The sequence below is a fragment of the Engraulis encrasicolus genome, chromosome 4 (genome assembly GCF_034702125.1).
Source record: "Engraulis encrasicolus isolate BLACKSEA-1 chromosome 4, IST_EnEncr_1.0, whole genome shotgun sequence".
Classification (NCBI taxonomy): domain Eukaryota; kingdom Metazoa; phylum Chordata; class Actinopteri; order Clupeiformes; family Engraulidae; genus Engraulis; species Engraulis encrasicolus.
The window spans coordinates 51,712,872-51,736,536 of NC_085860.1; the positions used below are offsets into that span (position 1 = coordinate 51,712,872).

The 23,665-nt window shown below is 44.6% G+C and overlaps 3 protein-coding genes across 3 annotated transcripts in view; 1 reads left to right on the plus strand and 2 right to left on the minus strand.

The window, feature by feature from the left end:
* The window catches only part of si:dkey-238o13.4 (uncharacterized protein LOC560780 homolog), an 8,231-nt gene extending 576 nt beyond the window's left edge, over window positions 1–7,655 (minus strand). The window contains exons 1-6 of the mRNA XM_063197675.1: window positions 7,485–7,655; window positions 6,790–6,897; window positions 6,297–6,436; window positions 5,139–5,235; window positions 3,448–3,572; window positions 1–724 (exon numbers count right to left, since the gene is read on the minus strand). The exon at window positions 1–724 is cut by the window's left edge and continues 576 nt beyond it. Of these exons, the coding sequence (XP_063053745.1) occupies window positions 548–724; window positions 3,448–3,572; window positions 5,139–5,235; window positions 6,297–6,436; window positions 6,790–6,897; window positions 7,485–7,569 (732 nt within the window). The 5' untranslated portion in view covers window positions 7,570–7,655 and the 3' untranslated portion in view covers window positions 1–547. The remainder of the gene's footprint in view (window positions 725–3,447; window positions 3,573–5,138; window positions 5,236–6,296; window positions 6,437–6,789; window positions 6,898–7,484) is intronic.
* Window positions 7,656–8,975: 1,320 nt separating this feature from the next.
* On the plus strand, window positions 8,976–13,353 carry spata2l (spermatogenesis associated 2-like). The gene is made up of 4 exons (XM_063196264.1): window positions 8,976–9,067; window positions 9,868–10,210; window positions 10,401–10,696; window positions 11,405–13,353. The coding sequence occupies exons 2-4, from the start codon at window positions 9,869–9,871 to the stop codon at window positions 12,756–12,758; spliced, it is 1,992 nt and encodes a 663-aa protein (XP_063052334.1). The 5' UTR covers window positions 8,976–9,067; window position 9,868; the 3' UTR covers window positions 12,759–13,353.
* Window positions 13,354–13,470: 117 nt separating this feature from the next.
* Window positions 13,471–22,895, minus strand: pdf (peptide deformylase, mitochondrial). Its single transcript, XM_063197686.1, has 5 exons — window positions 22,780–22,895; window positions 18,263–18,441; window positions 17,655–17,825; window positions 15,418–15,688; window positions 13,471–14,470 (listed from the first exon to the last, which is right to left on the minus strand). Exons 2-5 carry the CDS (start codon window positions 18,437–18,439, stop codon window positions 14,313–14,315), a joined length of 777 nt encoding a protein of 258 aa, XP_063053756.1. The 5' UTR covers window positions 18,440–18,441; window positions 22,780–22,895; the 3' UTR covers window positions 13,471–14,312.
* Between the last annotated feature and the right edge of the window lie 770 nt (window positions 22,896–23,665).

Here is a 23,665-nt window from a genome sequence, read left to right on the forward strand (position 1 = left end):
CCTTTGTCATTTTAAAGCCCCTGGACGTGATTTCTGAAGCAATTCCAATTCAATTTCAATAGTGGGAGCACGGCATTGTCTGTATGCAGTCCATCTGTCCACTCTATATAATATAAATCAACCATACAAACAGTACATGTGTTCAGACATTGATGTCATTTCAGAGCTTTGCCCTTATCCTCTTAATATCCTCTTTTCCGACATGCAAAAGGTGACGACACACACATACACATAAACAGACACAGACACACACACACAACCGTACAGTACACCCACACACACACACCACCCCAGCCACACAGTTGAGCATCTATCTACACACGCTCAATCACACACACACCAAGCTGGCGATAATAAACACAGGAAGTATGTTCAAGAAGGGGCAGGGAGGTCCAACACAGAGAAACAGAATCGGAATCGGTATCAAGTGAACGGCCAATTCGGAATGCTGTAGTAGAATTCGGAATCTTCTCTGGTTCTGGAATGCTGGTGGTGGCATGCATCTCCAGGTGTGGGTGGGGGAGTTCTGGGAGGGGGGTTCTGCAGCCTACAGGTTGCCCTCCAGAATGACTGTCTTGAGGTCGGCGGGGCAGCTGACGGGGTAGACGGTGTGGGAGACCGCCCGCCTCTCAATCAGGGTGGCCACCGCCTCGCCCAGCTCCAGGTGGCTCAGGAAGCCTGGCGCCATGCGCTCGGGGGTGCCCACGCCCGTGTTGATCTTTACCTGGGGGAGAGAGAGAGGGGGGGGGGAGGGGGGGGGGGGAGAGAGAGAGAGAGAGAGAGAGAGAGAGAGAGAGAGAGAGAGAGGGGAGAGGGAGAGAGAGAGGGGGGGAGAGAGAGAGAGAGAGAGAGAGAGAGAGAGAGAGAGAGAAAGAGAGAGAGAGAGAGCGAGAGTGTGAGAGAGAGAGAGAGAGAGAGAGACAGACAGACAGACAGAATAGATAGTGTGAGAGTGATAGAGAACACAGAGAGAGAGATAGAGAGTGAAAGAGAGAGAGAGAGAGAGAAAGAGAGAGAGAGAGAGAGAATAGATAGTGTGAGAGTGATAGAGAACAGAGAGAGAGAGAGAGAGAGAGAGAGAGAGACTTTGACTTTAAAACTTTTTTTATTCGTAGCCCCTTAATGCGCGCCGTACCTTCAGTGGCACGCTGTAATAGTCGTTGAAATGTAACTACCATAGCACTACAATACTATGACACAACACAGGCTTTTTAGTAATGCACCACAACTTGGTCATTACCATACTGGTAACAACAAATGTATAAAGCCGTGTCTTAAGGGGTTAATTTATTGCACAATACTTTCTTAAGATTCTTCACAATAGACAAGTAGTTAAAACATGATTAAAAGCAGCCCAAAAATAAATAAATAAATACAAAAATAAATAAGCAAATGAGAGAGAGAGAGAGAGAGAGAGAGAGAGAGAGAGAGAGAGAGAGAGAGAGAGAGAGAGAGAGAGAGAGAGAGGGAGCGAGAGAGAGAGAGAGGGAGCGAGAGAGAGAGAGAGAGATAGATATGATGATGATGATGATGATGATGATGATGATGATGATGATGATGATGATGATGACTCTAGTCTCCATTCAGTCAGTGGACAAAAGTAGTTTATAAGAAATCCTTTGCCACAGATGACCATGTCGGGTTCAGTAAAAGTCAAAACACTGCCACACTGCCTCTTCTAACACAGACGACTACATGAAGTAGCTGAACTAGCTCTCATTATGTAGCTGATCTAGCTGCTCTCATTATGATCAGATGATTCAGAGCTGCTTGTTTGGATTGCAATAGTGTGTGTCAGGGTTTTTACACTCAGACCCTGGGACCAATACGACACCTCTCACTACCACACACAGCATAGGACAGGGGTCATGAACCTTTTTGGTGGAGAGAGCCATAAACGCCAATTTTTTTTTTAAAGAAATGTTTATGAGAGCCATACCATTATAAAAACACTGAATAAAGCATGTATTTCAATTAAGCCCAACAATTTTAGAGTGTACTGTGAAGTTATTTCTTTTATTGATAACAGGTAAGTATAGGGTTGCCAATTGTCAACTTCATTATGGTGAGGGTCTGGGAGAATGTTGTATTTCTTAGATGTGATTTCCTGCCTTTTAACACTTTTTAACCTCCCTTGTCCCGTTTCAACTCAATATGGAACCCTTACTTTTATTTATAAATACAGGACAATTCCATATTTCAAGGGATGGTTGGCAACCCTAGATAAGTAAGAGCCATATACAGTTCCCAAAAGAGCCACATGTGGCTCTAGAGCCATAGGTTCCTGACCCCTGCCATCGGGATATGCCTGTAACTGATCACTCGCATCAATAGCAGAAGACTGTGAACCAGGCCGTGCCCTCCTAGTGACGCAACACCTTCAGCGGTGCTCCTAGTCAGGTCAAGAGCAATACAAATATAGTTTCTGAGCTCCCGCAAAAAATCGGGAACTCCTCCCACTTTGTCGGGAAGCAAACAACCATTAGCAGACCAAGGGGAGGCGGGTCAACCATGCAGTTTGGGAAATGTTAATTATTATGCTCTTGGTCAGACCAAGTCTCGAGGAGATTTGAAAGTCGATGGTAATCAGGCTAAGACTGTACTAGAGGCTCTCAGACCCTGGGATCAACACGACACCTCTCACTACAACACACACCATCGAGATATGCATGTAACTGATCACTCATGTCAATAGCAGAAGACAGTAAGACTGTCCTAGACGATCACAGACCCTGGGAGTGCGCGGCCTGCCATAATGGGGTAAGCGAGCTAAATAGAGCAATGGTGGATATGTCCGTTTTTATCCAACATTAATGAATATGAAGTAGTTTTTAATTGTATGGTGAACTGTATGCTGGAAAGGTCCATCTGAAGTGTAGTTTAACTCCTAGACTATTGGAAAAGAGGATTCCCCAAAACAAGTGTGCATAATGTACAGTGAATGCGCAGTGAATCATACTTCCATGGCATCAGTACACCAAACTATTCGCTTAGGGGGTGCGCAAACCACATTGAAATGTACAAGGGGTGTGCGCAGGGGGAAAAGTTTGGGAACAACTGTACTAGAGCAGTGTTTCTCAACCTTTTTTTAGGCAAGGCACCCTTTCAATTCATGAAAAATTTCAAGGCACCCCAAACCAACAAGCCGTAATATGGCATCGCATCCGATATCACACAAGCTTCGAAAAGTAACACATTTGGAGACGTCACACGACCTACGTTCGAAGTTGAAGCTGACAGGGCCGACCTATATTTACTTTATTGTGCGTAAATGGCAGATGAAAGATTCCACTGACTAGCATTAACTTATCAATTTAGACAAATATGTATCATATTACGTAATTTATTTATCAGCCACGTTTCCGCGGCACCCCTGAGGAGGGCCCGCGACACCCCAGGGTGCCCCGGCACCCCTGTTGAGAACCACTGTACTAGATCATCACAGACCTGGTTCATTTTGCAGGACACGTCAGGATATTCCTCCCGCAGCACCTGGCAGAACGCGAGGGCGCTCGCAGCCCCCACCGTCAGGAAGCCCGTGCCGGGCATCAGCACCTTCTCACCAGCACCCCCTGCAGGAAAACACATGTCATTAGCCTGAGAAACCAAACGTGTGATTTAGTCTGGCCCAAAATAATGAGACATCGGAAGATTGTTGATGGGAACAACCCGTTGTTTTCAAACTGTGTCTGTGCCTATTGGCCAATCCTTTGTCGTCACTCCCTGAAAACCACGTCCCATTTGTATCCTAAGGTTGAAAAAACAAAACAAAACAAATGTCCTGCATTGTGATTGGCCAGCCAGATTCAGGGCATTGAGGCATTGTCCGAGGCTAGACCCACTCGCAGGCAAAACTAATTTTGTCCGCTGGCGGGTGTGGCTAGTTTACTAGGCTAACATGTCAATGCAGGCCAGGTAATACTCCTACCACTTTCATCATCAAAACATGCGCGGGGAACAGGGCTTGACATTGGCACCTGCCAACCGGCCAAATACTGGTAAAACTTGACTGTGGCTGCTAATATTTTCCATGTCCCTAGCCAATTTGGAAGGTACCTTATTCCTTGGTATGACATATCAGAGTAGCCTACATTCTATTGTTTGTCCTTTGTGTATCAATTGTTTGTACTTAAAGAATAAGCTCATTCACTGTTTCTATTGGTTTGATTTATTTCCGTGTACAAATGTAGGCCTATGCACTCATCTCCTTGCTTTAGCATCTCATCTTCTAAGGTTATGAGGTTAGATGTAGAAGAAAAATGTTAGAAAAAAACAAAACAAAAAATTGTGCCTTGTAGAATAGATCAATGGCTAGTGACTCAGAGAAAACCACCAGCCACAGTGGCCTGTGAGTAAAAAAGTTAATGTCAAGCCCTGGGGGAAAATAATTCTCATGATCAAATTCACAAAGGGTTGTGTTATAGTATATTAGTCTATTAGTCTATTAGTACGACTTCATACCAGTGTAAGCTCCGTACAGTATGTCTGCAGGCAGCACAAGATTGAAAGTGTTCCTGTTGCACTTGGTCGCCTAATTAGAGAGGTGTGTAAAGTAGACGTAGAAATGATGGCTGTAACGACAACTCCAGTCATATGATGTTACATAGTTGCATTTGTCATTTTATAATCGTAGTATTAAACTTCTACTTTTTTCGCACACCTCAGCTGGCAGGTGCGTCGGAGACGGCCCATGGGTCACTCAGCAATAGCTTAAAGAAACTCCCGCCACTGACCACTTCGCTGTTCTTTCTTTAATAACGACGTTTCGGTACTAGACCTTCATCAGGCAATCCTACCGAAACGTCGTTATTAAAGAAAGAACAGCGAGATGGTCATAATCGTAGTATTACCATTGCATACGTAACAGCATGTCTACTTCTAGGTTATACATCTCTGCCTAATTTATTACTAAATGACTCGAGATGTGACTCAGTCACTATTTCCCAATGTCAAGTGTTCTAGCCTTGGTAGTGCGCAAGATGCCCAGTGGATGAACTCCGCGGAGTATCCAATCACTAGGCGCTTCATGCACTATCAACTATCAAGGCCAGAACACTTGAGATTGGGAAATGGTGAGTGTGTCTCAGGATGTCAGCGGAGGTCAAAGGTCAAAGGTCAAGGGGGGGGGGGGGTCTCACCCGTGATGAAGGTGTAGGTGCAGTCCGAGTCCTCTTTCACCAGCGGGAAGAAAGCCTTCCACGAGGAGAAGGTGCTGAGAAGTAATGTCTCAATGACCTGTACAGTACATGTGGAGGGAGGAGAGCAGATGCCATTGAGATAGGGATGCAAATTATCAATTAATTCATTAATCATTAGTTGATAGCCTTATCGATCGACTTACGATTAATTGATAAGCTGCCTTTCCCCCAAAAAATCTCAATGTTTCTCGGAAAAAAACTGCTAAATCTAAAATCTTCCCATTTCACCTGGGCCTCTTGTCAGTTGAATTGTCGATTAATTGCGATTAATGTTTTTTAATCCATTAACGCATTGATCAATTAAAGTCGAATCGACAAATCGTTTTAATCGATTAATCGTTTGCATCCCTACATTGAGATGCATGAGAGGCGCCAGGACTGGACTGGAGCCCCAGTCAGATATTGCCATTTCAGTTGGACTCTGATGGAGACGCCCTGAGTCGAAACGTTAGTCATGTTAACAGCAAACGGTATCAGCAGATAACAGTAAAAGTATCCTGTGTGCTCCAGTCATTCTTGGCCCAGTGAGTCTCTTTGAAGTGGACCAGCTTGTTTCTATTGTGCAGTAGATGTGGGAGAGCAAACAGTGTTGCCAGATGTGTCTGACCAAATCCCGCCTAAAAGCTTCTCAAAAACCGCCAAAATGCGCTAAATTCCGCCCAAATTCAATAAATTACATTCTTCTGCTATGGGCCCAAAACGGCTGAAAATAACGCCAAATGGCCAATTTTTCCCGCTTTTGCCCGCCGACGCTCATCCCAAGTAGCCCAATTGGGCGGGCACCCCCTCATGTATGAAAAGTGCATTTTTTCCAGTCGTAATGAATACTTAGCATTTGATGGTGGTGGTAAATATTCATGAAAAAGGTAACTTTAGTGAATGGGCAGCATGAATTCTGGAAATAAACAACTAAAAATATCACACAGTGTCCCTTTAAGACTATCCTTCAGAGACATGGCAGTAAGGTGTGTAGTGTATGTGAAGGTGTGTGTGTGTGTGTGTGTGTGTGTGTGTGTGTGTGTGTGTGAGAGAGAGAAAGAGAGAGAGAGAGAGAGAGAGAGAGAGAGAGAGAGAGAGCGAGAGAGACGAGTGCCTCACCCAGTTCAGTTCTTTGACAGTCTGCGTGTGCGGAGGTCCCCCCTGCCACCAGCTGAACCCCAGCGAGGTCACCACGTCCGTCACCTTCCCCACCAGCTTCAGCAGGGCTGCCTTGGCCTCCTCCGCACCCTCCTCCGTGCCTGCAGCCAAAAAAGGAAATGTTCCAATTTCATACATTCTTTGGATTAATTGTGTGTCTTTACCTGTTGTCTGTATGTTGAGTTTTTGTCTGTTTTAATGTGTGAACTCAGGGAAATAATTATTTCTTTCCTCGCTTGGATATATCTGTAGTCTCTTGTATGCGTATGTCTTGCTATGTTCTGTGTGGACCCCAGAAAGAGTAGGCCTAGTTGATGTGTAACATCAGCTAATGGGGATCCTAATAAAATAGCAAATACCATACATATCAACTGATAAGCGATAACTCTGATTTGAAGGGGAGGGAAATGTTTCGGCAGGTGATGGGATTGTATGAATTCTTTGCGTTTCTCACCGACATTCCCCACCAGGGTGATCAAGTTGCCTTTGGTGGATGGAGACACAAAATCCTTCAGTTTATCCAGCCTGGCACTGTCGCGGGAGATCACTGCCACCCTGAAACCTTGACAACCAAAATCGAACATCACACACCAGTGAGTGCACACATTGAACTGTTTGAACACATAGTCCTGTAAGCTAGCCAGGTTTCCATTCAACTCATTCATTCACTGCGTTTTACGCATGAGGATGTGCCCAAATAAAATGCGCAACAGTGGCTCTGCAAGAGCGTTGGAGATTTCGGAGATAGCTGCCGTTCAAATGGCCATTGGAATGGTCAAAATCTGCAAATATGAAGGGGTGGAAACTTGCTTAAAACCATCAGCGTCAGTAGGCTATGCGCTCATGCATCCGAGTTCGATTTGGACAACAGTGCGCCACTTCTGCGCGCCACAGTAGAGAATAATGAATTTGTATCTAACTGTTAATCAAATCCGTAGTTCTTTATCAATGACATTACAAAGTGCCACAATGCCTCCTCTAGTTTGGGGAAACAGCAGAAATTTGTATGAACTCATAGCACTACATTTTACTCGCTCTCAGATTTCCAAAGCAACACACAAAACAAATGATTTACATCTAAAGTATGATATAGCCTACGATATTGAATAACTGTGTGTATGGAATAATAAGGGCAGCCATCGGTCTTACCCCTATCCAAAAGCGCCTTCACAATCCCGGACCCCACGGTGCCCGCGCCGCCAAGAGCCAACACAACTCTGCTTCCGTTTGACATTGTGATGGAGAAAAACAAACGCGCCGCCGAAATATATGCGATTATTGTGCACCAGAGCAGGGTCTGTGACAGGATCTGTGACTTGGTCCGTCCGTTTAACTCTTCACAAGCGACTGTGAAGCTTTAAAGTGATGCGAGGGCGCAGGGTTCCGCCCTCATGTCCCTGTCATCCGCCCTGGCCACGCCTGATGCTGGGTCATGCAGACCCCTTGTAAGGTGTTCGGGTCCACTGGACCCTGGTCTATAGAAAAATCATGTTATGAATATCTGTCCAGTAGGCCTATGATTTTTTTTAGAGTGAGAGATACACCGAGAGAGAAGGATAAGGAGACGGCGAAGAAAGTGAGTAAAACTCAATCCAAGATCCCCGATTGAGCCATTAGTGCTGTTCTCGCGCACGGTGACGCACAGCTGGAGGGCTCAACAATCTTTTTTCAGATTCATGTTCACAGAAATGAGTCAAGGCAGTGTATCCCATTGTGAAAGAATAATAATTCATATTTTCTCAACACCTTACAAGGGTCAATACTGTCAGGATGGCAAGAAGCAAGACGACCAGAAATCTCATATAGCCTAAATCTCACAACGTGTCTTTTTCCACGGAAATGAATATTGCCTAGACACATCAATAAGTCTATTTGTCAGAAAGGGTAGCTCCTTAAAAATCAAACTGATGATGTCCCCTTCTCATGGGAGATGGCTCCATCGCATTTGAGCGAGTGCAATGCCAAGTCAAGTCAGCGGGTCCGATAAGAACTTGGTAATTTGCACCAGCAGCCCGAGTGGCTGGACCAGGCATGCGCTCATCTGGTCAGAGCATCTGCATCTGGTACATCGTCATCTCCCTCTTGTGGCAATGTTGCCGAAACGCAACCTGTCGGAGTCTGAGAAATTAATATGGGACCATGATATCTGCTATTCCAAAAGAAGGATAGGGATGTTGTATGTAGGCCTTGTAGCCTGTGTGTTGTTGGCCCATTTTATTTTATTCAACTGGGTTCTAATAGCAGAACTAGGCCACTAGGCATATTTCGCAAAGGTGCGCTCATTCATCTAGCCCAGAGTCATGAATATGTGTTATCAATGGCTCTGATCTAGCCTACCAGAGAATGGGTAACCTATCTATTTCCGTTTTTTTTGTCAATGACATCGACAGTCGTCTGAAACAAACTAACTCAGTCATAATGGCCATGGATATTTATGTAGTCTTATTTGGCCGACATGTGTAGACAACTGGTTTAGCCTATGCTCAAAGAACTGAAGTCCCTTTTTTTTTTAAATAATACTTTTCTGTTGTCAATGAAGCATGGAGAACCAGCCATGGCCGTGAGTATTATGAAAATATTGGATTCCAGATTGTGGATTGATTTATCACAACTGTACGGAAGTTACGTTTGCAGTTGAAGCACCGTCATGAGCAAAATGAAAGTGATGTCTAGTCTGGCTAGTGGCGAAGCGCAGTTCCACAACTCCTCCGTATTGAGCTCGTAGCCTACAGGTAAACAACTGCTGACTCACTGAAACACAGCTAATGTTTGTACTACTACTACTGTACGAGACGAGTTTTCAAAATGTTCAAGATATTACTTCCTGTAACTTTATTTGTCCTTTCGTAGCTTCTCGTCTCTTGTCCAAACTTTTGTCACTGAGCTGGCTAACTAGCCAACTTTGAGCTAATGAACTTTTCCACTGGAAGTGACTCCTGCCTAGGCTACTAGCTGGGTTCCTCCGCATTTGTTTACAGACCAAAATCAGCTGCTTTCACTTTGTGTCCAACTCGAAGGCAGTAGCTTAGCTATAATATATAACTTTATAAGCTTCCACATTTGTTGTTTGCACTGTTGTTTGAAACACCTTTGCCATGGTGAACAAGAGGTTTGGGGAAAACTATATTCTTTTGTTTGTGGGTTGCATTTTCTTCCCAAATGTAGTTAGCATAGAACTAGTCCCGATGCTTAAAAAAAACAAAAACATGAGACATTGTAGGCTATACCCGGATTTATGCCAGTGAGTCATCGGGAAAGATAGGCTTATTGACCAGTAGGCATATCAGTTGTGTACGAAGAACGTGGTTCCTCATTATTATTTTGTATTATTATTATTTTTTGATAGGCCTATGTTTTAATAAAAACGTAGTCATCCGTGATGACTGCATGTCATGTCCACTAATTCTAGAATGCCACAATTGTAACTCACCCCTGGAGTGTTATTACTTTCAGCAACATTGTAGCCACTGTTAGAAGAACTTCTTCTGCAGGATCTCAGCTCAGCTGATATTTCTACAATTCTCTTTGACAGGATGAGCCCTGGTATCAAGGAGGAGACCAATGGCCTTAGTCTTCCCGAAGCCTACAAGGCCAGCTTGGATCAGCACATCGAGCAGGGCGGCTGGAGCCTGGTGTGTAGAGATGAGGAGTTGTGTAAGCACGTTGAGGAGATACTTGGAGGTCAGGGCGCCCAGGAGTCCTACCTCAACCTCACCCACGGCGTGGACATCCTCTCGGTCATGGAGGAGTCGCTATGTTGTCACATCACCGTGAAGGCAGGACTGAAGGGATTGGCCAAAGCATTTGAGGTGTTGGAATTGGCCTCTCTTAACCTTTACCTCTATCCTTGGAGAAAGGAGTATAAAGTCATCAAGGTGGGTAAAGGTGTATTTTACAGGTGCTAAAATGAGACATGTCATCTGGAGATTTTGCTTCACTAGATCTATTCATTAATCCTACAACCCTCACACTGACAAATACCCTGTGTAACATATTCCCAGCCATTTTAAATCATTTTTGTTATTCATTTCAATGAAACCTCTTCATGATCTCCTCGTCCCTCAGACCTACTCCGGCGTCTTCACGCACCAGGTGAAGCCGGCGCTGTCCCCGGTGCAGGTGGAGGAGCTGTTTGGGTTGCTAGGCTACCGTGTGTCGCTAGGCAACGGCGTGGAGGAGGAGCTGAGGCTGGGCCCCTCCCCTGCGCTGGCCGAGGACCTGCTGCAGCTGGCCTGCTGTTTCTTCATTGGCCGCTGCGAGTGCCAGCTGCTGCTCTCCGCCCTGGAGCCGCTGCGTCCAACGCCGCCATCATCATCATCAGCAGCAGCGCTGACCCGGGGGGCCAGGTCACCGGCGTCAAGGTAATAATAAATAATACTTTATTTTTATATACCGCTTTTCAAAATACCCAAAGACGCTTTGCAAACCATCGGCGTCAAGGTGAACTTACGTTGCCTTCACGATCTCGGGACCTCTCGAGACAGCTGACGACACTGCTCATGTGACAACCGAGTTTGGCGCATGGACGCCACTGATCCTGGAACAATCGGGATTCATGCGTGTTTTGTTTTGGTTCTCTTTTCTTTTTTTCACCTCACCTTGAGCCTCCACACCCACGACATATCATTTTAGCTTAAGTAGACTAGTTAGTGATTTAAATCAAACAGTCAGAGACCAGCAGTACTGACATATGTACATCTGCAATTGAATGACATCAACTGGTGTTGTTGATAGTGATTACAAGATGATATTTTAGCATTTATGATACTGTTTACATGCTAGTTCCATGCATGGGCGCCATGTTGATGATGCGTGTGTCATCATTCAAAACATAAGCTCGGGAACGCGTTGTTCTATACTTCCGCCTGAGATCAACCTCGATAATTATGGATCTGACATTGCGTCACCAAATCTTCACGCCCACTTTCTCCTGAGGTTTTAGGTCGGCTTTCTTGGGATTCTCAACTTTTTGAAAGAGCGAAGTTATGGTGCCACAAGCGCACGTCACGTTTTGATGCAAAGAACTGGAGTTCTTGTTCTCTGCTGACTTTTTTTTCTTTCTTTTTTAGGTTGTTGCCACAGGGGGGGTCAGCAGGCCGGGGGTCGGCGGGGGCGACCGAGTGGGAGCTGCGGCTGGTGCAGGAGCGTCGCCGTGGCAACAGCCTACAGGGGGCGCTGCAGAGTGTGCAGCGGAGTTTAGGAGCCGCCGCCGCCGCCATCGCTGCCTCCTCTTCCTCCTCCTCCTCTCCCAACGCTGTGCACCCCAGCAGCAGGGAGGTTGGCTGCGACTCGACAGAAGTGGATGAAGATTTGTACACGGGAGAGGAAGGTGATGGTAACGGGCTTGGTGGCAGTCTTATAGACATGGCAATGCCACTACAGGCACAGAACCACCTCCACCACCACCACCACCACCAGCAGCCACCTCCGCAGCACCGACCTCTCAAGCAGGTCCACAGCAGCCCAGCTGTAGCCACTGGAGCAGCAGCAGCAGCAGCAGCAGCGCTATTGGTACCACCCGTCTCCTCGCCCTCTCACTCTCCCTCTCCCTCATCACCGCGCTGCGTCTCCACCTTCAGCTACCGCCTCTCCTCCCCATCCTCTCCAGGTGGTGGGGGGGCGGGGAGAGCGGAGCCAACGGCCAGGCCGCTGGAGGAGGAGCAGCGCCCCTTTCAGGTGACCGGCGGTAGTGGCCCCTCCCCTGGCTGCGGCGATGATGACGTCGGGTGCGCCTGTGCCAAGTATGGCGACCAGTGCAACTACATGTGCCACCAGTGCGATATGCTGCACTGCCTCTCCTGCCCCGTGCTCGACTGCTGTAGAGATCTAGACGGGCACAGGGTGACCTACGTCAGCGGTGCCTCCCTTTCTCCCGAGCCGTCTGCCGTGACTGAGGTGAAGAGAGTCACGACGACCGCCAAGGACAAGGACAAGCAGCGTCCGTCCTCGCCTCCTCCCCACACCACCTGGAGTCAGAGTCAGCCGCCCGGCTTCGCGGAGCGCCACTCGTGCCTGAAGCCCGGAGACAAGCCGCTGCTCACCTGCCACACCTGCCGTAGAGCCCACGACTACCTGTGCGAGGACGGGCAGCGCTGTACGCAGGCCGACCACCAGGTGGCGTATCACCTGGAGCCCAGCCACTCCATCCCGTTCCACCCGTGCTGCACTCACTCGCCACCGCAGTTCGCCTGCCTCACGTGCCGCGTCTTCCACTCCGCCTCCTGCCCCGGCGGAGACACCTGCAGGGTACTCAAACACAGCACCAGGGAGCTGAGGGGCGCCTGCGAGTTTTCGGGGTGCCCCTCCGCTCCGCATATCTTGTGCAAGCACTGCTGCGCCCAGTTCTGCAGGGCCTGCTGGTACAAAAGCCCTCTGACATGTCTGTGTGGGATGCCCTACGATGTGTGCGGCTCTTCAGTCTGAGCAGACTCTTTAAAGTGGCCGTGTCAAGAGTTCTTGTGCTGTTCTAGGGAGTGTGTGTGTGTGTGTGTGTTCGGCCAAAGCTGAAATGGTCACTCGACCACTAAAGTTAAGCACTATGTATGGTTCATCAAGTGTAACTTGTGTAAAAGTATAACTAAGAGGACGTTTTGAGCAAAGCCTCTTGAAGACGGAGCCTTTCCAGTTATACCTGGCAGCTCTCAGAAATGCCACGTTTACAGTTTAAGTATAGTTATAATTGTATACATTTTCATGGACCCATATAAGCCAAAGAAATACTAACTTTTGTTAAGGTGAATGCTCATCTATTTTCTTTCTGCACATTTATGAATGTGTTATGCAGGACTTATTCCCTTGACGATCACTGAGAACAGTTAACGACTCGTACGATTCTGCACGGTCAGAAACAGTTGTGACTACCGTTGAAAAGGGAAGTAAGATCAAGAGTGGTTCATGCCATATGTCTCATCCTACAACAGGAATAAATGAATGCCTGTATTTGTTTTCTGTGCTTATAGAAGGGATACAGCCTGGTTCGTCTGGAAATGTAAGCAAAATAAAAGTCCTAAAACTCTAACCACTCCCTTGAGTACTTTTGTCCTCATTGCTGTTGGTTCTTACAAGCATGCATCATGTTAAAGTAGGAGACATTTGTCTTATTATTTACGACCAAAATAATGAATTTTCGAATGAATCATTTAAATACTTTTAATGTATTTACAAAATATACAGCAAACACCTTGGCAGGATCATAGTGGTACTGCATGATAGCATTTTATTTGGAGACTGAAGCTGTTGACTGGTAGCATCCATTTGTTCCATGCAGTATGTGATAAGGCTGTGCAGAGTTCTGTATGTTACTAGTGAACAGACCAATCCCTAACAGGAGAGCAACACCTATTTCTAATTTCTTGAGATGACCAATCCTGAAGTCTGGGGTGTATTCAAAAAAGTTGATTTAGTGGGTGACTAAGCCAGTCTAGTTAAATGTCAGAGGACACTCTAGCATTTATTCTCCAATAAAAAAGTGGTCTCAGAGGAAGTCTCTCCTATCATAAAGTTCATCACCGGCTTATAGCTAACAAACTGGTCAGAGCCAGACCACCAGGTTACTGGACATAGACGCTAACAGCACCATGAGCAGCCCTGAGCCACACTTTCTCTGTAGACAAAATGGAACACAGTGGTCAGTGGGATAAGCCAGACTCTCCCAATGGATAGCTCTAGGGTCCGTTTCTCGAAAGCGTAGTTGCTATCGTCGTTAGCAAAGTCCTTTGTAAGAGCGACGCTCACCACTAAATCCAAGGGAACGGTAAGACGGTCTTAAGACGGTTAGCAACGACAAGAATCGAGAAACGGACCCCTGAAATAGGTATGCCTTTTGAAATGACACCCTGCCACCCCCAACCAGCGCCTTCTACTCTGCATGCATTATCATTCCAGCATGGTGTGATGTCTTGAGAAGTGATGTAGTGATGCTGAAGCCATGTGATCAGCTCAGTCCAATATGCATCAATAATAAAAACATGTCTGTCATTAATCATTGTGCTCCTCCCAGTGGATGTTGATAAAGGTTTTGCTGTCCATGCGGTCTATGTACAGCACTCCATTTAAATGGTCCAGTTCGTGCTGCACGATGCGGGCCGCCCAGCCATTGGCCTGCCATGAGACCGGCTCACCCTTCTCATTTAAACCTGTGAAGAGAAAGTTGGTTTAGAATTCATATTCATTTGCTGATCTTCAATGTTATGTATGACTTTGCATGCTATTTGCCACTGTTGCTTGCATTGCTTTGATAGAGTTCTCTGGAGATGTTTGTGTAACGGAGGCTAACTAGCAGAGTTGGCGTGGAATGTTAGTAAACCTCCCTCCCTGAGCCTCCATGATACAGTGTCGATGCCGCTGAGCTGGGGGACTGGTCCCTAGTCCAGCGGTATCATACTGTGACTCCCATAGACGTAGTGGCGAGTTTGCGCCCCAAAGGGGGACTCAGTGCGCAGTAATACGTCGGGTTACACTGGTGCCGTGACCCGGATGGGAGTGAGGTTTAAGGGGGAGAGTGTAACGGAGGCTAACTAGCAGAGTGGGTGTGGAACGTTCGTAAACCTCCCTCCCTGAGCCTCTATGATACAGTGTCGATGCCGTTGGGCTGGGGGACTGGTCCCTAGTCCAGCAGTATCGTACTGTGACTCCCAGACGTGGTGGCGAGTACAGTGCGCAGTAATATGTCGGGTTACATTTGTGTGGGGGGATTTAGAAGAGGTGACAATCATACTGATCAAACAGCATGCAGTGCACACAACTCACAAGGTACTTATTCTAATTGCTAAATAAAAGCATCTGTAGTCCTACTGTGCACTGGGAGGGAGGAAGGGATAGGGAGACTCATTTGTAACACCATGTTGGATTTTATGATTCAAAGTGCAAACTGAGGACAGCTGTGTGATATGTGATATGTGAAATATTTGGAAAAAAATAATAAACACAATTTTGAAAAAAAAAAAAGAAAGGTTGGTCTCCAACGTATGAATTATCTGGTAGTTCATACGTTGGAGACCAACCTTTCCTTTTTTGAATGGTAGTTACTACCGTGATGATGACATTTTAAACACATAGCCGTCATCCTGCGTTCATCTTTTACCTGACACCTCCACGGAGACGTAGCGCGGAACAGACGCGGAGAAGCCCGATAGGCTCTCGCAGGCCTCCTGGAACACGGCGGTGCGTCCGTCCAGCACCCGCAGCTCGGGGTTGACGAAGACGCGCAGGGGGAAGGCCTCCAGCCCCCGCGCCCGCCGGGACGCCTCCGAGCTCTCCGCCAGCATCCTCTCGGGGTACTCCAGGGCCAGGATGCGCAGCGGCACCCCGATCTGTGGCGCGCTCAGCCCCACACACTCCATACGCCGCATCACCTGCAACCCAGCACATAGAGTAGAGTAGAGTAGAGTGCTTTTATTGTCACCATATACAGTCAATCCGGAAAGTATTCACAGCGTTTCACTTTTTTCACATTTTATTATCTTACAGCCTTATTCCAAATGCTACAAATGAATCGCTGTTGTCAAAATCCTACACAAATTATTCCATTATGACCATGTGAAAAACAAGTTGTCTTGACAGTTTTGAAAATGTATAAAAATAAAAAACAAAGAAATTATATTTACAAAAGTATTCACAGCCTTTGCTTAATACTTTGTACAACCACCTTTGGCAGCAACTACATTCATTTTTTCATTTCGAAATGAAAAGGGATTAAAAGGGAGGTCATCGGTGTGTGTTTCAACCTTTCAGTATATTGAAATTGTACATTTTGAGTCTGCACCTGGCTAAAATAGATGGGTGTGAGTTTTGAATGAAATCCTATGGAGAGTATCATGATCTGCTTCTGTAGTCACAGTGCATGTTGACATGCATGCTTCTTTAGGTGTAATTCAGATTTCCAATGTTGACGGCATCCATACATCGCCAAACGATGTCAGTCCCACAACCATGCTTGACTAGCCAGATGATGCACTTTTTGTGTAAAACTCACTTGTTTACCACCACACATGCTTGACGCCATCTAAAGCAAATTTGTTTATCTTGGTCTCAAGAGAAATGAACAGACCAAGGATATGGATCACTGGAACCATGTCGTGTGGTCTGATGAGACCAAGATAGACAAATTTGCTTTAGATGGTGTCAAGCATGTGTGGTGGTAAACAAGTGAGTTTGACCCAAAAAGTGCATCATCTGGCTAGTCAAGCATGGTTGTGGGACTGACATTGTTTGGGGATGTATGAATCCCGTCAACATTGGAAATATGAATTACTCCTAAAGAAGCATGCATGTCAACATGCACTGTGACTACAGAAGCAGATCATGATACTCTCCATAGGATTTCATTCAAAACTCACACCCATCTATTTTAGTCAGGTGTAGACTCAAAATGTACAATTTCAATGTACTGAAAGGTTGAAACACACACCGATGACAATCCCTTTTCATTTCAAAATGAAAAAATGAATGTAGTTGTTGCCAAAGGTGGTTGTACAAAGTATTAAGCAAAGGCTGTGAATACTTTTGTAAACATGATTTCTTTGTTTTTTATTTTTTTAAATTTTCAAAACTGTCAAGACAACTTGTTTTTCACATGGTCATAATGGAATAATTTGTGTAGGGTTTTGACAACAGAGATTAATTTGTAGCATTTGGAATAAGGCTGTAAGATAATAAAATGTGAAAAAAGTGAAGCGCTGTGAGTACTTTCGGGATTGACTGTAAATACAGTGAGATTCTGTTTGGAAGCAACCCACAAATGCCCACAAAATAAAAGATATATTAACAGTAAATAAATAATATATAAAAATCCATATGCATCTCACAGTATAGAGAGTCCCAACACATCACTTTTACATATTTAACATGATGGTACTGTTACAGCAGACAGACACTTTTATCTAAAGTGACTTGAACAGCTACAAGTGTGAAGATAAAGAGTAGGCTAAGATACAAGCGCAGGAATCCTTTAGATGAGTGATGAATAAACTTGTTTTTGAGTTAATTGTGTGTATATTCATTTGTTGCTTAACTCAGGTTATTGTGGTAAACCTGTTAGTTCGGTTAGACTTATTTTAACATGTCAGGCTTCAGGAGTGATCTTCACCTCTTCAGTGAATATACTGTATATTAATTTGCATATGTTTTTTTTTTATTTTTTTAATCGATTTACATGCAGAGCGGATGACTCCATCATTTCACTACATGTAAAATGTACTGTATGTGACAAATAGATTAGAGTATCATTTATCATTTATTCATAATAAAATAATAAAAGCACTTGACTTGACATGACTTGGTGAAGTGAGGAATATTGCGGTGCTGGGTGTTAAGTCTTACCTTGACCAGGGTGCTGATGACCTGTTGCACCTCAGCACTGCCCACCTCCTCGGGGGCGACGGTGGCCGCCTGTCCCCGCAGCACGGGGTCGCCCACCTGGCACACGTGGCTGTAGGGCGGCTTGCTGGGGGAGCCCAGCTTACGCTTCATATACTGCAGGTAGGAGCGCACCTGGTAGAGGAGAGGAGAGGAACTCGAATTAATCCCAGAAGGAAATGAGGGTGTCCGTCCAGCAGCACACATATCAACACATATAGTAATATTAGCACATAGCACTACAGATTAGAAATGTAGCACACACATTCAGCCTCTTTTGGCAGATCACACACACACACACACACACACACACACACACACACACACACACACACACACACACACACACACACACACACACACACACACACACACACACACACACACACACACACACAGCCATTAGGCAGATCACACACACAACATTCACACACACACACACACACACACACACACACACACACACACACACACACACACACACACACACACACACACACACACACACACACACACACCTGTGATTGATTAAAAAATAAAATAAATAGGTGCAAAAGTGGGTCGTCATGTACCTTGATGGTGCTGGCTTGGGCACAGGAAGGGCTGGTGGACAGGGCGGGGGCGGAGGCGAGGAGAAGCCACTGTGGGGCCGGGCAGAGGGGCTGGAGGTGGGGGTGGGACTGTAGGGATCTGTTGGTGCACATCTTCACCAGCGAGGGCCACAGAGGCCCCCTCAGCGCTCGGGTCATGCCTGGAGGACCAGAAAGAGACCAACCAACCTGTGCCATTAGTGATAGACAGTCAGTGGTGTAGTGGGGATTTTTAAAGTGGGGGTACCCGATTTTTAACGTCATCAAATAATCAGGCAACTTAGCATGTCAAACCCCCCAATTGTCCTTAATCTACTGTCATTGCTTCGCTGTTTTCATGTGTTTGGTCAATCACCTGCAATACTGCTATGTGATCATTCCTTTTTGTATTCAAACATGGGTAGTGGATTTTTAAAAAAATCTCACTTCCGGAGAAGTGGGTGGACTGCGTACCCCCGCGTACCGCGCCCACTACACCCCTGTAGACAGTAACACCTGACCAGTAACCTGGGCCATCAGTGATAGACAGCAACACCTGACCAGAGTGTTTGGGTCATGCCTGGACGAGAAAGATATCAGGTGCCACAAGTGACATGACATGACAGTAGGGCTGCACACATATATCGAAAATTTATCGATAACGCGATATCACGGCTTGCGATACATGTATCGCAAAAGTTGTGCACGTATCGCAAACATTTTTCCATTTTTAATAACAGGAAAATTGGAGAAGGTTAAAAAATGCATTAAAAATGTTGATATTTTAAATTGATGCTGTATATTAGCCAGGTTTTCTCCTAATAAAAAATAAGGTTGGCAATAAAACATTGCTCCCAGTTGTTTTATACATGATAAAGTGTAGAATGGCAAGTAGAGAGGGGAAAATATACACGTATGTATGTATTAAATATCGCGAGTAATATCGATATCGCATACAGTCACGTTATCGTGTATCGCATGTTTTTCTAATATCGTGCAGCCCTACATGACAGTAGCACCTAATAGTGAAGACACCCGTGGCATCAGTGACTGACATGACAGTAACACCTGACCACAGTATTGGGGTCATGCCTGGATGGGAACGAAACATGTGCAATTAGTACATCTGACAATAACCAAATGCTGACACCACTACGTTGTGGTAGTAGTGGTCTAAACTAAATAAATGGATGGTATGGTATGCTATACATGTTCATCTGTCTTGCAATGTGTACTGTGTGTAGGTTGTCCTTCAAGATTTCAGTGCATTGTTGGACATTCATGACATTGTATTACGTTACATGCTCTACCTTGAATTCCTTAAAGCAGTAAATGTACAAAATGTATTCAGGAAATGCAATCTCGTGGTCCACCTTACCAATGATTTTACTGGGTAAGATGATTACAATAAGTTCAGAAAGGTGAGAGAAGAACCTTAAGTCAAGCTTTGTTAACATTGCAGTAATAAATAGCCAACTGAATAATGTATTTTGCCACATATTCAACTATCTCGAGAGTAATCTCTACTGCAAAATGGACATCACCTACAGTTAGATTATGATAGGGTTCAACATGTCATACTTTTTAGATTAAGCTAAAACAAAATGATACACTACCGAAAAGACTGACAGAAGAACGCTGGCACCTCAGCAGTGATGAAACTGACATTAGCCAACCATACTGTATGGTGTGGGTGGACTCGTGTCTTTTCAGCCATTGATGTGCGCAGCTATTCTGGACTTTACGGTCCCATTCACTTCAATTCATTTTTTTGGCGTTTTACAGATTTCGGACTGTGCCGACGCCGCTGGTGTCGTGCGAGGAAAACAACAATTGTCTCGGGTGCTAAACATGGTCATGGAACGGCTTGCTTAACCAGAATGGTGTGTGTTGTGTCATTTCGAAGATAATTAAAGAAAATCTTATTACAATGGGATTTCTCATAGGCATGGTTTTGCATGTCTCTTATCTCTTTTCATGTTGACTGAGCTATCACCGTTACAAGTTTACAAGGTGCACAGCGCACATATGTATGCATACAAAAAGGAAGAATACATTTCACAGTGTAATTCTGCAAATAATTCACTTCAAAGTTAAGTGTTATTACATAGGCACCATGGTCATCAATATGTGTGTAAGAACAAGTGAAAAAACAAATCGGTCAGTTTGTCAAAGAGGAGACGGTAGATATGCACCATAATACACAGTATTCATCGAAATATGCTCATGAGTTATATGCTGAAGAAATACTGTACGCACAAATATCTATTTACTGAATTAGACTAATCATGGCCTATCAGAAGTGAGGTAACATACACGAGTGTAAAACTGTCCTTTGATGGGCCTTAAACCCACAACCTGTGGAATGGTAGGCATGACTCCATCCACTAAGCTACCACAGTTTCAGTACACTTTGTTTGACCAGAAAACTTCTTGTTGTGCACATTATCACAGCACTAAAAAAAACATATAGGCCTAAAATCATTTCTTCATCATACTTCAGACAATGAGGTAATGGTGCAGGGAAAATATATTTTATATGATTTATTGTGTTAAAATGCACAACGACGACATATCTTTCTGGTCTTAACATTTCTTATGAAACTGTGGTAGCTTAGTGGATGAAGTCATGCTGTCCATACCATAAGTTGTGGGTTCAAGGCCACTCAGCATTCAACTTTTACTCACGTGTATGTAACCTCACTCCTGATATAGGCCTACATTATAAGGCTTATTGGGAAAATAAATATTTGTGCCTTCAGTATGTCTTCAGCATATCTTTCAGGAGCATATAGCGACACATACTGTGTATTATGCTACATATTATCCATAGTGTCTGCTTTGAGAAATTAATCATTCTCAATTTGCACTACTTATTACATATGTGGTATGATCTGTTAACTTCAGAGTTACTTGTTTTCAGAATTACAGAAAGTTCTGATCATTCTGCACATTGTAAGATGAAATGGTGATGACGCAGTGAACATGCTAAGAGATATGAAACCTGTCCAATCATGCAAATGACATCCCACTATAATAAGATTTTATTCAATTTTCTTCAAAACAACACAACACATTGCAGAAATTCTTGTAGCCATCATATGTAGGCCTATAGGATGTAATGGAAGCATTTACACATTGTCAGCAGCGCAAGCATCCTTTTCTCACAGACCCTTGATGTGCCCTACAGACAGACTTGACGTACTTTGTACATGGGCCCATCTAAAACATGCAGTACAATGTTAAGATTTTGTTTGTTAATTCTTAACCTACAAACATGGAAAAGACAGAGGAGATGGAAGACATTGGAAACTTCTTGAATGTAGCAATCCCATTACAATAGAAACAACATGAATTGTTTGCCAATTAATGACTATATGTAGTAGCCTAGCCCAGTGTTTCTCAACCTTTTTTTAGGCGAGGCACCCCAAACCAACAAGCCGTAACATGGCATCGTATCCGACACCACAAAAGCTTAGAAAAGTAACACATTTGGAGACGTCACACAACCTACATTCAAAGTTGCAGCTGACTGGGGCGACCTATATTTAATTTATTGTGCTTAAATGGCAGATGAAAGATTCCACTGACTAGCATTAACTTTTCAATTTAGAGAAATATGTATCATATTACATAATTTATTTATCAGCCAAGCTTCCGCGGCACCCCTGAGGGGGGCCCACGGCACCCCAGGGTGCCCCGGCAACCCTGTTGAGAAACACTGGGCTAGCCTATAATGCAACCTTTGTTAGCCTAATAGTGAGTTAAATTGAATCCGAATGTCTCAGCGTGCCCTACAATATCGCCCCCCTGTGGCCACATTAGCTAATGAAGATAATGTTGCTTGAGTGATATGTGGCATGTGCATTATTGAGGAAAGAGACGTAGGCTATGTGCCGTCAGTATTTTTCCTTCATATCATTCAGAAGCATGGTGTGATGCATACTTTGTACTATGGTGCGCATATCTACCATCTCCTCTTTGACAAACTGACCGATTTGTTTTTTTCACTTGTTCTTACACACATATTGATGACCATGGTGCCTATGTAATAACACTTAACTTTGAAGTGAATTATTTGCAGAATTACACTGTGAAATGTATTCTTCCTTTTTGTATGCATACATATGTGCGCTGTGCACCTTGTAAACTTGTAACGGTGATAGCTCAGTCAACATGAAAAGAGATAAGAGACATGCAAAACCATGCCTATGAGAAATCCCATTGTAATAAGATTTTCATTAATTATCTTCGAAATGACACAACACACACCATTCTGGTTAAGCAAGCCGTTCCATGACCATGTTTAGCACCCGAGACAATTGTTGTTTTCCTCGCACGAGTACAGCGGCGTCCGCACGGTCCGAAATATGTAAAACGCCAAAAAAATGAATTGAAGTGAATGGGACCGTAAAGTCCAGAATAGCTGCGCACATCAATGGCTGAAAAGACACGAGTATAGTGTGGAGGCTGCAGAAGACCATTTCAATTTAAGTAATTAACCAATGGCGTCAACTTACCGATTATATCTGCAGAAATAACCTACACGGTAAAGATTAAAATGTGATACAATCAGTGTTGATCAGTGACTTTCAGGGAAACCCATGCCTGCTTGTGTGTTTTCCTTGAACACAAAATTTGACCTTTCATAGAAATACTACTTCCGGGTAAGGCTTAAAGCTAATTTATATCAAAATAAAGGTTTTGGGGAATTATAGTTACATTAATTATACATGAATATGAAATATTTACACCTCTAGACTAAAGTCTTACAGTTTTGAACTAATTGAAATAACACTATGTGCCATAAAAGAAAAATGATGTACTGGGAATTGAGCAATATTTCACAGTGTGTAGGCTCGAATGCTTTTAACTTGACAGCTGAGTGCCTAGGAGCTAAGACCAGCTGAGAGACGCAGTTGTGGGAAACTTTGCCTAATCTTACTTATTGTTTACAGGTCGGATTGCAAACACATTTAAAATCCTCAGACCTCAGGAACAAGTCCCTGAGAAATTTCTCCTAAACAACTTTATTTTTCACTGTGTGTCGTTTGAGACAGGTCTCTCTCCTCCTCCTGGCACCCCTTGAGAGGTCCCCATCACAAATCCTTGCCCAAACATGTCCCGTTTGCAATGAATGGAGATGGGGTATGGAAGAGGACCATGGCCCGGACAAGATACGCAGGAGGAAGGAACTAATGGCTGGGGAGGGACCTATTAGGCAGCAGGATAAAACAGGTGCCGCATTAGACAGTTTCTATTATGTTTTCATGATGGAAAATTAAACCTGCAGGAGGCAGGAACACTCGCAGAATTCACAATGGAGGCGCAAGCTCATTTCAGCAGGGGAGAAATCAAGTGTGTAAAGCTTCTGCCCGTGCTTCCTCTGTGGATAATCGAGTATGC

What these genes read in the sequence shown, in the direction of transcription:
- pdf (XM_063197686.1), bottom strand. Translation starts at nt 18,439, where the DNA reads ATGACCCGAGCGCTGAGGGGGCCTCTGTGGCCCTCGCTGGTGAAGATG. An exon ending in TCATCAGCACCCTGGTCAAG is followed by an intron (nt 15,689 to 17,654) that starts GTAAGACTTAAC and finishes GCTGGGTTGCAG; the next exon opens with GTGATGCGGCGTATGGAGTG. An exon ending in CGTCTCCGTGGAGGTGTCAG is followed by an intron (nt 14,471 to 15,417) that starts GTAAAAGATGAA and finishes TTCTCTTCACAG; the next exon opens with GTTTAAATGAGAAGGGTGAG.
- spata2l (XM_063196264.1), top strand. Translation starts at nt 9,869, where the DNA reads ATGAGCCCTGGTATCAAGGAGGAGACCAATGGCCTTAGTCTTCCCGAA. An exon ending in AGGAGTATAAAGTCATCAAG is followed by an intron (nt 10,211 to 10,400) that starts GTGGGTAAAGGT and finishes CTCGTCCCTCAG; the next exon opens with ACCTACTCCGGCGTCTTCAC. An exon ending in GCCAGGTCACCGGCGTCAAG is followed by an intron (nt 10,697 to 11,404) that starts GTAATAATAAAT and finishes TTTCTTTTTTAG; the next exon opens with GTTGTTGCCACAGGGGGGGT.